This window comes from Cebus imitator, unplaced genomic scaffold (genome assembly GCF_001604975.1).
Source record: "Cebus imitator isolate Cc_AM_T3 unplaced genomic scaffold, Cebus_imitator-1.0 Scaffold364, whole genome shotgun sequence".
Classification (NCBI taxonomy): domain Eukaryota; kingdom Metazoa; phylum Chordata; class Mammalia; order Primates; family Cebidae; genus Cebus; species Cebus imitator.
Genome location: NW_016107679.1, coordinates 559578 through 575035, shown reverse-complemented (window position 1 = coordinate 575035; position 15458 = coordinate 559578). Strand labels below are relative to the sequence as shown.

The 15458-nt window shown below is 40.6% G+C and overlaps 1 protein-coding gene across 1 annotated transcript in view; it reads left to right on the top strand.

Annotated features, from left to right (window-relative positions):
* The first annotated feature begins 5428 nt into the window (after positions 1–5428).
* ERMP1 (endoplasmic reticulum metallopeptidase 1) overlaps positions 5429–15458 on the top strand; it is a 59122-nt gene continuing 49092 nt past the window's right edge. The window contains exons 1-4 of the mRNA XM_017506860.2: positions 5429–5851; positions 7561–7862; positions 13189–13316; positions 14095–14200. Coding sequence (XP_017362349.1) covers positions 5502–5851; positions 7561–7862; positions 13189–13316; positions 14095–14200 — 886 coding nt within the window. The 5' untranslated portion in view covers positions 5429–5501. The remainder of the gene's footprint in view (positions 5852–7560; positions 7863–13188; positions 13317–14094; positions 14201–15458) is intronic.

Here is a 15458-nt window from a genome sequence, read left to right as displayed (position 1 = left end):
TAAAGTGCTGGGATTACATGCTGAGCCACTGTACCCAGTGAAAAATTGCTTTTTCAGTGTGATAAAAATGGTTCACATTTTCATATACATTTCTTTGTTACTAAAAGTGAATGGTTTACATATTTTTCTATTGAGGCATTGATATTTTTCTTACTGATTTCTGTGCACACATGTGTATACACACACACACAGTTATATACAGGTGTATATAACATGCACACAAAGAGAAAGAGTGAGAGAGAATAATGTATATAACATACATTATGCTCTTTTTTTAAAAAAAAAAAGTTTGTTGAAATCGTGTCCTCTGTTTGTCATTTGACTTTTCATCTTTTTGGTGACGATTTTTTATGTATAGAAGTTTTTAATTTTGTGTAGCCAATATGTGATTTTTCTCTTTATGATATCTTTCACTTCTCTTTTGATTAAAGAGTCCTTGTATTTTCGAGTTTTAATTATTATAACTATTAAATTATATTCATCTTATTTTTATACTAAACAGTAGTTGATATTTGATTCTGAATTCTACTTGAATACTATGTATGTGTAATATGGTATAAGGTTCTAATTTGATTTTTTTCCCCCAATAAGAACCAATTGGCCAGATGCAGTGGCACATTTATAGTACCAGCTACTTGGGAGGCTAAGACAGAAAAATTGCTTGAGGTCAGTAGTTCAAGTCCAGCTGAGGCAAGATAGTTAGACTCTGTTTCTAAAAAAAAAAAAAAGAAAACAACCAATTGTCTCAACCCCATTTGTTTCTGGAAGGCTTTTAAGGTTAACAGATTCTTCCAAAATCAAAGAATCTCCTTTTTACTAGGCCATGGAAAAAAAGCAACCTGACATAGTGGCTTCAACTAGCAATACAGCCAGGCTTGTTCTCTAACTTCTCCATGTACACCTAGAGAACAGAGAGGGCCAGCCCAGAATTTGAGGTGGGGAGTTAAAAGTGGGGTGCAGTTACCCTTTCCCTAGGCTCCAAGGCCAGTTAAACTCATGGGGGTAGAAAAGTTCTGAAGATTTACAGATCTGGCCCATATGCCTTTTGGAATGCCCTTTCTTGCCAGCACTGCCAGCTTCCAGGTTTCCAGGCTTGTTGGAGATGATCCCTGGAGCTGACCATTGTCACCAGTTCCTGAATGTTCCACTTTAGAGCTTCACAGTTGTAAAGATCAATTGTCTGACAGCACCCTGAGGCTCAAGCTTTAGCCTTAAGGGATCTAAACAAACAAACAAACAAAGAAAACCCTAAAAAACTGATGGCATACCCTGAATCTTAAACAAAGCTGGTTCACTTTCATACCACCTAAGTGAGCATATAAAACCCAGCTGTCCGCAACAGCACCTGGCTACATTTACCCATGCATTCTTCCACATTTGGAATCCTTGCACTTGGTTTTGCAATCTTTTAACTTACTTCAAAGGCCGGTCAGCTTTTGACAACTGCTTCTTTTTTCTGCAACTGGTTTGTGCTCACTTCTCACCTCTTGGCTTGGTATCTCACCTAATTTGAATGTCACTGTAACATCATGTAAAAGGCATCCTTCTGCTAGCCTGAGCCTCAGAGAACTTCACCAGATGCACTGGTAGTCCCTCTTCCAAGGAAGAAAGTACATAGGCTATGGTTTTCTTCTATGGCACATTGGCTATGGAAGGACCTATGGGGAAGACAGAAACTGGCAGTTCACCTGAATCTTGACAAGTCCTATGTCCTTCCACTCACCTTGGCCAAAGTCCTAGGAAATACTGAAGAGATGGCAAGACAGAAGGGACATGGGACATCTCTATGTCTGTCAGTTTACCTCTACTTTGTCATAAAGGGAGACACAAAAAAGCATAATTGCTTCCCAAGCCAGATGAATTGACTCAACCCCATGAACAACAGCTCACCAAAAGGGGCAGCCAAAGCCTTTCACATTTATCTCTTCTTCATCAGGGATTTGACATGTGAGAACTAGAGCATGTGCTCCAATTCACTGTGGTCTACTTTCAACACAAGTAAAATTATAGATCAAACTGGTCCTAAACACTTCAAAGATCAGACATTATTCAAGTCTTTTATTAGCCTATATGTTCTAGATGTGGTTATTGTGCTGTTCTGCCTCGGACTGAGACTGAGTGATCTTATAAAACATCACTTAGAGCATGACCTTTCACTGCTCAAAACTACCCCAAAGTTCTCTTTGTGACCAGGAGGCCCTCCTTGTACTGGCTCCTACCCACTTCCGTCACCTCACCTCTACCAGGGCTCCTGGCTCAGTGTGCTTTAGTGTGTGCCTTATTCAGTGTTGCCTCTGAACATCCCAGCTCACTTTCCGCTGCTGGAACATTGTCTCCCAAGGCTTACGTGGCCCTATTTCCTGCTTCATTCAGGTCACCTCAAATGTTGTCTTCTCAGAGAGACCGTGAGACCATCTCTGATAACCCTAATAAAACAGCAGCTTCTGTCACTATCAATTTCCCTGCTTTATTTTTGCTTATGGTACTTAACTCTTTGACATTTTACACACACACACACACACACACACACACGTTTATTGTCTCTTTGTTAGAATGTAAGCTCCAGGAAGGTAGAAACATTGATGTGTTCTTCTCTCTCTTTCTCCACCTTGATCAGTATCTGACACAAATAGATATTCAACAATTGGTAACTAAAAATATTCAAATGTGAATACCATAGACTATACAAGTCTAGAGAAAAACTGCCTTTCAGGAGCTCAACTGTAACCTAACCTCCACCACCTACAGCTCTATGATTATCATGATAGGAAAGTAGCTTGTAATCTAATCTACAAAGGATTGCATGAGAAGGAAAATTCTGAAAAATAGTTTTTAAAAATATTTTTTAAATTGCATTTTAGGTTTTGGGGTACATGTGAAGAACATGCAAGATTGTTGCATAGGTACACACGTGGCAGTGTGATTTGCTGCCTTCCTCCCCATCACCTATATCTGGCATTTCTCCCGTGCTATCTCTCCCCAACTCCCCACCCCCTGCTGTCCCTCCCCTATTTCCCCCCAACAGACCCCAGTGTGTAGTGCTCCCCTCCCTGTGTCCATGTGTTCTCAGTGTTCAACACCTGCCTATGAGTGAGAACATGCGGTGTTTGATTTTCTGCTTAATGAGAATCTTATGTGAGGATCTTTCACATACATTACCTGATTAATCCTCACTGAAGCCCCTTAAGGCAGCTATCATCTGCATGATCACAAATAAATACAGGGGGACTCTGTGAGATTATAACCTGAATAATGCCATGTGTACTAAAGGTACCAGATCCAGCAACTCAGATCTATCCGTCCTCCAACAGCCAGGCACTTTCCTATTATGGTACCATGGGATATTGTCAGAGATGCTTAATGTACATTATCCATTCAGAAAAAGTAACATAGTTCTTGAGAGCTGCAATTTGTCCCTAGGTTTTGTGACACCCACCCAACTCAGCAAGTGATAGCACAAAGTAAGGAAAGCATAAAAGACCATGAAACATTTGTATTCTTCCCTTAGGAACTAGAAACCTCCATATCTTGTTATACTGTACTGGACACAGGATTTGTTCTTAGGGCTTATCTTCCAAAGATGGTGGAGAGTCTAGGGTTTGGGGAAAGAGAATATTAAGACAGCTGGTTCTTTTCAAAGACAACATAAATTCATTCTTTCAGTCTCTCTCTCTTTCTCTCTCTCTCTCTCTCTCTCTCTATATATATATATATATATATACATATTATTTATATATTATATAGTAGCTCTCTATTATATATTATAAATAAAATATATAAATACAGTTATATATGTAAATAATACAGTTATATATATTAATTATATATATATATATATATATATATATTTATGACCATGGCCTAGGCTCTTATCCAGAGCTAAGCACTATGGATACAGGGATGATTAAATAAGATAGACACTGTCTTTAGTCTCATGGTGCTTACAGATGGGAAGGGATCTTATGGAGCTAAAATTATGCTGCTGCCACGAAAGTGTTATGTTTTCGTTTATTAATTTACTCAAGAAATATCTATTGGCTACATACTATGTGTCATGCTTTGTGTTAAAAGCAAGGAATAAAATGTTAAGTAAAACCAGACCTGATTCCTACCTTCACACAGCTTGCAGTCTAATGAGGAAGATATTAAATAATCACATGCATACACGGTGCTGTGAGAGCCCACAAATAGGGGAGGCAAGGTTAATTAAATTAGGAGATTCTTGCTTGAGGAAGTACCACTTAATCTGATATTTGAAGGATAACTAGGCATTAACAAGGCAATGAGGAGAGGGAAGAACACTCCAGGTAATTCAAACAGTCCAGGTAATTCAAACAGCATGTGAGAAGATCCCATTGTAGAAGGAAAGATGGTGTGCAGGAAGTCTATGAAAGAGGCCAGTGTGGCTGGAGAGCTGGAAATAAGAAGCATCCTGGTATCAGAGGAGCCTGAGAGATGGGCAGGAGCAGGCCCACAGGACATTGTATGAAATCTACACATGTGTTAAGTCAAAATCTGGCAGCGTGCTCTCCCAGTTGGTCTCTAGGTTAAGAGACCATGTTAATGTGGCAATTCCAAGCTGGGGACAAAGAACCTTGGAGCAGAGGGGCTCATGGTACCAGCAACCAGGAAGAAGACTAGATAATCACTAGGATCTGCACTAAAACCAAGGCTCTGCTTCTTAACACTCCAGGGAGTCGTCAAGGGAAGAACGGCCTTTCTGAACCTCCACTTGCAGAGTGCTAATGTAGTAGTGGAACAGAATGCTGTTTTGGGAGCCCATGACATAAAATTTACATTCTTCATCTGTTATCTCTACGTTTCTCAGGTATTAGATGGGAACAAAAATATTTGCTTTTAAGTGTTAAGATAATTAAATGAGATAATGTGTTAAAGCACTTAGTCCAGCGCTTAGCTCATAGCAGGTATTCAATAAATAATAGCCATTATTTTTCTTTATCTGTTAAGTGGAGACAGTAATAGCACAGATTAAGTTGCTGAGTTCTGAAGATCTGATTAGATTATGCATGTGAAAGCAATAGGCTGGGCCTCCTCTGCGTAGTCTTATTTCTAATTTTAAGAGCCAGAAACCCACGGTTTTGGAGCCTGATGTTCTAATATTCCTTACGAAATCCAGGCCATTGCTTTCTTTATCTGCCTGGTGCACCTTAAGAGCCTTATGCATTCTTTCGAAGGCGATCTCTCACGTTTCTCGTTTTGAGTAAATAGGTGTCTTTCCATTTTGCAATCTCCATCCTACAGCAGGCTGGAAAAGCCCTGCGGGAGACGGCGTATCCACCACCCGCTGCTGGGTCGGCCCCGCAGCTGTGCCCACTCGAGAGCTGCCAAAGAAGCTGATCTTGGTGCGGCGGGACGGGCCAATCAGAAGAAGTTTGGCCCTCTGCAGTTTCCGTCCGCTCAATAGGAGGCGCTGCGGCGGCGGCGGCAGCGGCAGCCGGGGCTGTCGCGGGCTGGGGCGGTTGGGCTGGCAGCTGAGGTTCATGGCCATGGAGTGGGGTTATGAGTCGGCGGCTGTGAGGAGGCACCGCGTCGGAGGAGAGCGTCGGGAGGGACCAGCGGCCGTGCCACCGCCGGAGAGGGAGGCCCGAGCGCAGGAGCCCCTGGTGGATGGGTGCGGCGGCGGCGGCGGCGGGAGGACGCGGAAGAGGAGCCCAGGGGGAAGCGGCAGCGCGAGCAGGAGCGCGGGGACCGGGCTGTCTGAGGCGCGCGTAGCGCTGGGGCTCGCGCTCTACCTGCTCGCGCTGCGGACGCTCGTGCAGCTCTCACTGCAGCAGCTTGTGCTGCGTGGGGCCGCTGGACACCGCGGGGAGTTCGACGCGCTGCAAGCCAGGTACTGGCCGCTCCTTCCTGGCACGGCCCGCGCGTCCCTTTGCGGCTCCTGCCTAGGCTTCGGGGCACCGCACCTGTGTGCACCCGCCCCTGCCGGAACGCTAGGACTTGCTAGCCCCTCCCGGGCTGCACGTGGGGTGGGTGGGGTGACCCTGCTAGTCCTTCTGGGGTCTGAATTGCTGGGACTTGCCTGTCCCCCGTTGAACTCGTGGTGCGGATTGGGGTGGCCAGTAGATTGAGCCTGCTTTTTCACCTGCTGTCTGCCCTGCTTACGGATGGTTGATGGTGAGTCGTCTTCCCCATCTTATGGAACAGCTTCCACTTTTTACCCTCCTTAGCCCTTCTGCTTTCCAAATGGAATGGAGAGTGAAATTTGTGCACCTAGACCGTTTTATCAATTAGCTTTGGGGGCGGAAGGTGTTGGAAGGAGCTAGGGCAGTGTTCTAAATTTCTGAGGGTCACAGCCCCCAAATCAGAAAGCTATAGAGTCTCTTTCTGGAACACAGCCCAGTCAAAATTTGGTATGTAGCCTGATAAATTCTCAGATTCCTGCAGTTTATCTTTAGGCTCCTTGGATTAAGTGAGTGTGTAAGGTTTGACTTTTTTTTTTTTTTTTTTTTTTTTTAAAGACCTTTAAGAATGCTAGGAAAGGTGATTAAGTAATAGGTATGGTAACCCAGGTGTGTCAAAGCTCATGAAATGATAAGCTAGCTTAAAGTTTTCAGCAGCTGCTGTGTTCTAAAAAGTTGTTCTCAGAATGCAAAGTGTTGCAAGCTTATTAAGGATTTCTGAAACATCTCCCATCCCCCCGGCCCCCCTACCCCCGCATTCCCCACTTGGAATGCAGTGAAAAGACAGAAAAGACAAAAAAAGTTTTTGTTTTCATTAGGGGTAGAGTTGGTTTTGGCTTGAATTGAAGTTATTAGGCCTTGGCTGTAAATTAGGAGGGCTGGGTTCATCAAAAGCCCCCCAACCCATTTAACCTTTTAACTTGATGATCTTTGCTCGTTGGTTTCTGCTACTTAAAATCAGTAACCCAGAATCTATAATCTTCAGGAGTGTGCATAGTCGGGTTATATTCTATCCTGCTTAGCCTTCAGCGGCAACACTTTTTTTGTTATGTTTTTTTGAGACAGGGTCTGGCTCTGTCGCCGAGGCTGGAGTGCAGTGGCTCCATCTCAGCTCTCTGCAGCCTGCACCTGCTGGACTCAGGCAATCCTCCTTTCTCAGCCTTCTGAGTAGCTGGGACTACAGGCGGGTAGTAGTTTATATCCAAGTAGTTTTTGCATTTTTAGAAGAGAGGGGTTTTCACCACGTTGCCCAGGCTGGTCTCAAACTCCTGAGTCAAACAATATACCTGCCTTGGCCTCCTAAAATGCTGGGATTACAGATGTGAGCCACAGCACCCTGCCAGTGGTCACACGTTTTGAATACATCCCTAGGCTTTGTATTGGTTTGATATAGGGAGAAGCTGCGAGTGGGGTGATGGAGAAAACTGAGGGGGTCAACTCATGGGAGGCAAAAATAAAATCATGGAATCTTACAAGTGATGTTCACTTGGTGTCTGAAATAATAAAAGGCAGTCCTTTTTATATGAGAAGTCAAAGAACTAAGCTTTTTGGGGGAGGAAGCTGTGTGTATTGGAAAAGTTACCCATGCTAAGTGTCAATTTTAACTACAAACCTTTGTTACTCTTTTGGTCACTTTCAGGGATTTTCTTGAACACATAACCTCCATTGGTCCCAGGACTACAGGAAGTCCAGAAAATGAAATTCTGACAGTGCACTACCTTTTGGAACAGATTAAACTGATTGAAGTGCAAAGCAACAGCCTTCATAGGATTTCAGTAGATGTGCAACGGCCCACAGGCTCTTTTAGCATTGATTTCTTGGGAGGTTTTACAAGCTATTATGACAACATCACCAATGTTGTGGTAAAGCTGGAACCCAGAGATGGAGCCCAGCATGCTGTCTTGGCTAACTGTCATTTTGACTCAGTAGCAAACTCACCAGGTATGTACCTGTGTTTTTAGTCATTTGGAAGTTGTTACAGCCAAGAAAGTTTGTTAACATAACCCAAGCTACTTGGGCAATTGTGGGGACCATTTTCTTGGGCAAACCTTTTTTGTTTGTAATGGAAAGCAGGATAATTAGGATAGTATCATTTAGTTTAGGATCTAACCATTCTGTATTCTCTTAAGTGCTTTATTATTTTTTTGGTATTAATGCCAGCAGCCCAGTGACAAGATTTGGAAGTTCCTCGTAGACTGAAACAGCCTTCTCAATGTTACCAGACAGTGTGTGTGTACTTGTGTCCTGGAGTTAGGTCTGACATTTAAAAAGTGTTTTACTCAGCTGGCTGTTATACTAGACTTTGGAGATACCAGATAAGGACAGTCCCTGCCTTCAAGGGATGCACGGTTTTAGAGCAAGCGTGTCCAATCTTTTGGCTGCCCTGGGCCACACTGGAAGAAGTAGAATTGTCACTGGCCACACATAAAATACACTAACAATAGCTGAGGAGCTAAAAAAAAAAAATTCCAGAACAATCTCATGTTTTAAGAAAGTTTACGAATTTGTATTGGGCTGCATTCAAAGCTGTCCCAGGCTGTGGTTTGGGGGATAGCTCTTATAGCAGATTCTGTTGACCTATAAGGTGAGAATTTTGGTCCACTGAGGGTGCCATACTGTCAAAGTACCTAATTAATCTGTAAATCTTTTTCTGAAAATACTTCGGCAAAATAGAACACTTGCATTTAAGACAATGCCTGACATAATAAATATTTGTCAAATGAATGAGAATTCCCTAAATTGAACTTCCATTTATTAAAATATTTATTCTTCAGAAAATTGTTTTCAATGGTTAAAGACATTGTAAGTATGGATAGAAAATAGCATTTTACAATGGTGTAGCATTTTAGGGGTAGATGAGACCTGAGATGGCATCTGGCTCAATGCTCTCATTTGACACAGGAGTAAATTTAGCTGATCATCACTGATCAGAGACAAAACAGGGATAAGGTGCTGGATTTCCTGGCCAGTCAGTTCTGTCAGCTACATTTGAAAGGAAAAAGAATATTAGAGTGTAGTTAATACTCCATTTCACAAATTGCTTAACTTCTTAGTTTCTCATCTGTGAAATGGAGAAAATAATAGTACTTTCCTAATTGTGTTACTGGGAGGGGTAAATATAAGTAAAACATTAAAATAGTACCTGGCATGGAAAACGTTTTTTAAAAGTTTCTGTTAACTCTTACATAATATTAACACTTCTGGATTGCTTGAACTTATAGTGGGCCCAATTTGAACATCTAGAGTTATACAAAATGTAAGTAAAATTTGTTTGATAAAATGATACATATTAGAATATCTTCATTTAGAAAGCTTGACATTTGCATTTAGAATGTAACTAGCATTTTCAAAAATCAGGATAAATAAGCCAGAAGTACTTTTGTGTGCTACTGGGGTAACCAGTGTTTTTTTTTTTTTTTTTTATGAGACTGAGTCTCACTCTGTCGCCAGACTGGAGTGCAGTGGCACAATCTCATCTCACTGCATCCTTGCCTCCAGAGTTCAAGTGGTTCTCCTGCTGTGCCATCACACCCAGCTAATTTTTTTATATTTTTGGTAGTGACGGGGTTTTACCATGTTGGCCAGGCTGGTCTTGAACTCCTTACCTCAAGTGATCCATCTGCCTCAGCCTCCAAAAGTGCTGGGATTGCAGGCGTGAGCCACCACACCCAGCCACCACTGTGGTTTTTTTTTTTTAATGTCCATTTAAAAACAGTAATAAATGTCACCCTTTGCCCACTATTAGCGATGCTTAAATTCTGGGAAGGGGCAAATAAACACCATGGTTGCTTAACTTTATATAAGAAGGCTGTGTATACAAGAATTAGAAGCAAATGTAGGGACAAAAGAAAACAGTTTCCCTTCTACCATTCGTAGTTTTTAACTGGTGGACCCCTGTAACACAAGACAAGCTAAAAAGAGAAAAATCAAATAGATGTTTATTAACACATGCACTTCATGTACATGGGAGATACTCAGGGAAAATGAGTAAATCTCAAGAGGTGGCTTAGCAATCTGGCTTATGTAGCATCTTTAACAAAACAATGCATTTTTAGAGAAGTGACAAAAGAAAGGAAAAGTACCTTGAGTCTCCAGGGGTGGCAAATTGTAGGAAGGCAAGTAAATGGTACATAAAGGTTAAGAAAGTGTCATATAGATTCCTCTTGTGCTGTCACCATGCCGCTAAGAGTTTAAAGTTGTCTTTCATGATCAACCTTTGTACTTCCTGGTGAAGAAGGGAAGTGGGACACCTTGGTAAATTTATAACCTGCTTTTAGGCAAATAAGGGGAGGGCAGAGAGCTTTTTTGTATAGTACCTACTTCTCAGTTGCCTTCAGCTTAAAATAACCTATATGCCAAAGGGACATATTTTGGAGTGGCATATTAAGTTCTCCTTTACAAACATAGTGCCAAATGTTACAAATTGTACATGTGCAGTCTAATAATTAAAGGTCAGCATTTTTCTGAGTCATTAGAATGCACTTTTTATTGTTTTTTCTTTTTAAATAATAGAGACAAGTTCTCACTTTGTTGCCCGGGCTAGTCTTGAACTCCTCAAGTGATAATTCTACCTCATCCTCTCAAGTGCTAGGATTACAGGTGGGAGCCACTGTGCCTGGCCTAGAACCTACTTTTAACTAAAATTTTATAAGAATACCCTTAGCAACAATCTCAAGGAAATTTCTGTCAATAATAAATTGTTAAAAATAGTGTTTCACATATTCATCAAGTAGACCAATCTTGTCCAGCTAGCGACCCTGGGCAGCTTTGAATGTGCTCCAAAACAAATTTGTAAACTTTCTCAAAACATGAGACTTTCTGTAATTTTTTTTTTTTTAAACTCATCAATGGTTGTTAGTGTTAGTGTATTTTATATGTGGCCCAAGACAATTCTTCTCCTAATGTGGCCCATGGAAGCCAAAAGATCGGACACCCCTGAAATAGACTATCACCTAGATCCTTTTGGTGGATGGCCTAATTGAAGTACTTCTTTTTTCTTTTTATGTTCTCAGCTGTGTATCTAGGACTCAGGAATTGATACCAATTAGGAGTAATGTTATCCACAGAAAAGCCTTAATTATCTTTTTGAGTCTGCTGTGTGGTTCCAGGTCGTTGGTAGAAGAGGCATTGAGTTATTTTGTGGGTGGCTTCAATTTCAAGGTTAATTCTAAATGGAAAGGGATGTCAGTTAACCACCTAGCTCTTGTAAGACTGTCCTCTTAACTTTCCTTCACTTTCTCAAAGATATTTGACCCTCTGTAGTTCTCTTCTAACACACCAGAACCTTAAAATAGGGGATACTGAATGGACAATTTAACTTTTTAATCAACCCTGTATAGATACCTTTGAATTTCCCTTTCTCTTTTTTTGAATTAAGAAACATTATTTGCTTTCTATTGTAAAGTAACTCACAGTGTCAAAAAAAGGGTTTATTTCATGAGGGTTTTGGAGGGTGACACTTTTTGCTAATAGCAACATTTTCTATTTGGTAGTGATTAGATAGTTATTACTTTGTTTCACTTAGATTGAAATACAGACCAGTAATCATCACTTAGACAAGTGTGGTTAATAAGTAGTTTCGGTCTGACATGGTGGCTCACACCTGTAATCCCAGTGCTTTGGGAGGCTGAGGTGGGCAGATCACCTGAGGTCATGAGTTTGAGACTGGCCTGGCCAACATGGTGAAACCCTGACTCTACTAAAAATACGAAATTAGCCGGGTGTGGTGGCGCATGCCTGTAATCTCAGCTACTCTGGAGGCTGAGGCAGGAGAATTGCTTAAACCCGGGAGGCAGTGGTTGCAGTAAGCCGAGATTCTGCCATTGTACTTCAGCCTGAGCAACAAGAGTGAAACCTCATCTCAAAAAAAAAAAAAAAAAAGGTTTCTTCTCAAGTAGGAATGGGGTCTGGAATTTAACAGAGCCCAAACAGCATTTTAATTTTAGCTAGCTACAGAGCCTTCCTCAGATTTGCAAAGAGAAGGGAAAATGAATATTAAATGCCTCCCAGGTGCTAGGCACCGGGCATTATCTGATATGACCCTTATAACAAACCTGTGAGGTAGGTATCATTAGCTTGCTCTTTAAACCAGGAAATAGTGGAGTAAAGTGATAGAGCTCAAATTGACTTCCATGTCTTTCTTTCTCTCAAATCTATGCTAAACTCTTTGGCACTCTGCTTCTCAGTTTTTAAACCCGAAAATGTTATTGCCTGAGTTATGATAGTGCTTATTGACTTCGATTACTCTTAAGTTTTTTGTTATGGAAAATTTCAAATATATTCAAAAAGCGGAATTGTTTAATGAACCCCAATGTACTTATCCCCCAGCTTCAGCAGTCTGATCTTGTTTCTTTCCTGCCACTACCCTCCCAACTTCTTGATTATTTTGAAGCAGATCTTAGCTGTATTAGTTCCTCTCTAAAAATATTTCAGTCTGTATTGCTATAAGATAAGGGCCCTTTTTTGATATAATACCACCAATTGCCTCACCTAAGAAAAACCTAACAATAATTCCTTGGTATCACCAAATACCCAATCAGTTCCTTGAACTGCCTCTTACAGAGCTTTAAAAAAGCAAGACAGTGAAGTCATTTTTATAGTTAGTTTTTATAAACATACACAGTTTCTGAATCAAGAGGTTCAGAGGTTCAACTGAGTATGTGTTCTGGGACCAAGAATACTACCTACATCATTAGTCTTTTTTCCTCTGTCTTGTTACGTATTTTCTTTACACTTTTTCATCACATATTCCCCTTGGAGAAACTTTAAAGGAATGTTACACCCTCTAAAATGACCTCTCTGTGCAGCTTTTATGATTCTGGCAGGAAAACAAGCAAGAAAGGAATGGGTGCAGTGGGAGATGATGCAGGAAGCTGTGAGCACTGGAAGTGAGATTATTAGAGAGGATATGGAATACGGGTAAAGAATGCAACAGATTTCTTTGGTTTATTGAGAATACCAGTTTCTAGTATGACATTAAGTCCCCTCAGGTTGCTTTATTTAGCAGACACTAACTGAGTGACTGTGGTGGGTCAGGCCTGGTTGTAGGCATTGAGAGTAAGTCAGTGAGCAAACCAGACAAAGATCCTGTCATGGAACTTGCTGCTGGTGGATGTAATTGTCACCTGATGATGACAGAGCTATGCTTCTGGTCATGCGGCTATTGTGATGCTTCTCTGGGGAAAAAAAAACTCCATTCCTAGTCCTAATGGGTCATGTTGTAAAGATTTTAAAGTCTGAGGAGCAAATCTGTTTTTCTGATTTAAAGGTGCCAGCGATGATGCAGTTAGCTGCTCAGTGATGCTGGAGGTCCTTCGTGTCTTGTCAACATCTTCAGAAGCCTTACATCATGCTGTCATATTTCTCTTTAATGGTGCTGAGGAAAATGTCTTGCAAGTGAGATTTTACTGTTTTAATTATTAGACTTGAATAAGGACGAGAATAATGATAGCTAACACTTAAATGTATTTTTTATTACTCCTGTGGGTAGTATAAAATAATATCCAAAAAATACTATATATACACTAAATACTAAATAAAAAATTCACAACCATTTATGTAGAGATGTTTAATATTTGGAAAACTTTACTCAGTGGATCATTGTGGCAGTGTTTGATTCACAGAAGGGCTCTTTGATGGCATAATTACCCTCCTCAGGTTTTCTTTGACATTGAGGTTTCAGAGATGTTTTGAGACATGCACAAACAAACGCCCAGCCATATACATTGTCTCTTCTGTTCTCTTTTTTTTTTCCTCTTTTTAAAAAGAAATGGGTTCTTGCTATGTTGCCCAGGCTGGTCTCAAACTCCCAAGCTCCGGTGATCTTCCCACCTTGGCTGCCCAAAGTTTTGGGATTACAGGCATGAGCTACCATGCCCAGCCCTCTTTGCCTTTTCTTTTGCACAGTCTTGTACTTACCAGGGATATTGTTTGGCACCACTAATGGTAATCTGGCTGCCTTCTGTGATGGGTGACTTTCCAAACCCATGATGTGCATAGCCTTTATGCATAGAAAAAGAAACAGAAAATGTCTTTGGATACTGCCGTTGAAGAGTGATTATTTTGTTTTCATATTCCTTACCTCATCAAAATAGGCTCTCTGTGTTTAAGCAAAATCAGAACTGATAGTTTAAAATTGTTTAACAAATGTTTGTTTTCTTTCCTTCTCATTAAGGCCAGTCATGGTTTCATTACTCAGCACCCCTGGGCTAGCTTGATTCGTGCGTTCATTAACCTGGAGGCAGCAGGTGTAGGAGGGAAAGAACTTGTGTTCCAAACAGGTATGTGAGACAGCGGGTTGTATATTTCAATGCAATTCTAGTTTTTATAAAAGTTGGAAGTTTTTGGTTATAAGTAATCTATTTAATAAACAGTCTTTTGAATGAACATTCTGAAAGCATGAGGTGGTGTTAGCTTGTCTTCATTAAAAAAATTGAACAAAATAATACAGCTTGTAACACTTGTATAGTGCTTATTATATGCCAAGTGTTGAAAGCATTTTGTATATATTAAGTCAATGAATTCTCCAAGCAACATGTAAGATAAGTACTGTTATTTCCATTTTAGAGATGAAACTGAGTCCAGAAAGATTATACTTGCATAAGGTTTCACAGTTGGTTAATGGCTGAGTGCAGTTTGAACCTAGACAGTCCAGGTGCCGAGACTTTGTTCTCAGCCTCCAACTAGATTGTTATATAGGTAGTGAAATTTTAGCCATCATGGGTGATTATGATATAATTTTAAATGTCAATCATTTCGTGAGTTAAAATGAGAAAATTTACTGTAGTTTAACAAGTTTAAATTTATCATTGATTTAATGGAATGTTAAAAATATTTGCTCAGCCAGAAGAATTTTTGTTTTATTTATTTATTTTTTTAGAGACAGAGTTGTGCTCTGTCACCCAGGCTCAAGTGCAGTGGTGCTATCATGAAGCCTTGACCTTTTGGGTTCAAGTGATTCTCCTGCCTCAGCTTCTTGAGTAGCTGGGACTGCAGGTGCTTGCCATCACGCTTGGCTAATTTTAAAATGTTTTTGTAGAGACAGGCTCCCATTGTGTTGCCTAGGCTGATCTCAAACTCCTGGGTTCAAGTGATCCTCTTGCCTTGACCTCCCAAAGTGCTGGGATTACAAGCGTGAATCACCATGCCAGGCCTAGAGAAATAGTTTTAGTTTTATGATTAAATTTTTCTAAGGATAGCAGGATAGAGTTGATAAATATCAGCTTAGCCCATTTATGCCTAGTGTCCCATTATTGAAACACTAAGTCTGTGTGAGTTATTTATATCTTTCTGCTCAAGGTGGTCACCAAGGTCTGATTTTTCACACATGCGAAAATTCAAAAAATTGCAGCCTCAGGCATACATGGGTTTTAACTGTTTTTGTTAACAAAATTCAAAGCTCATAGATTTGTTTAGTCAGGGCATACTAAAATTTGACATTAGAAGTTCCATTCCATCTCCCTGCCCTGTTAGAATGCATTTTATCCAGAAATGTAGCATTTGCTAGATGTTTTTTTTTTTTTTTTTTTTTTTTTTTTT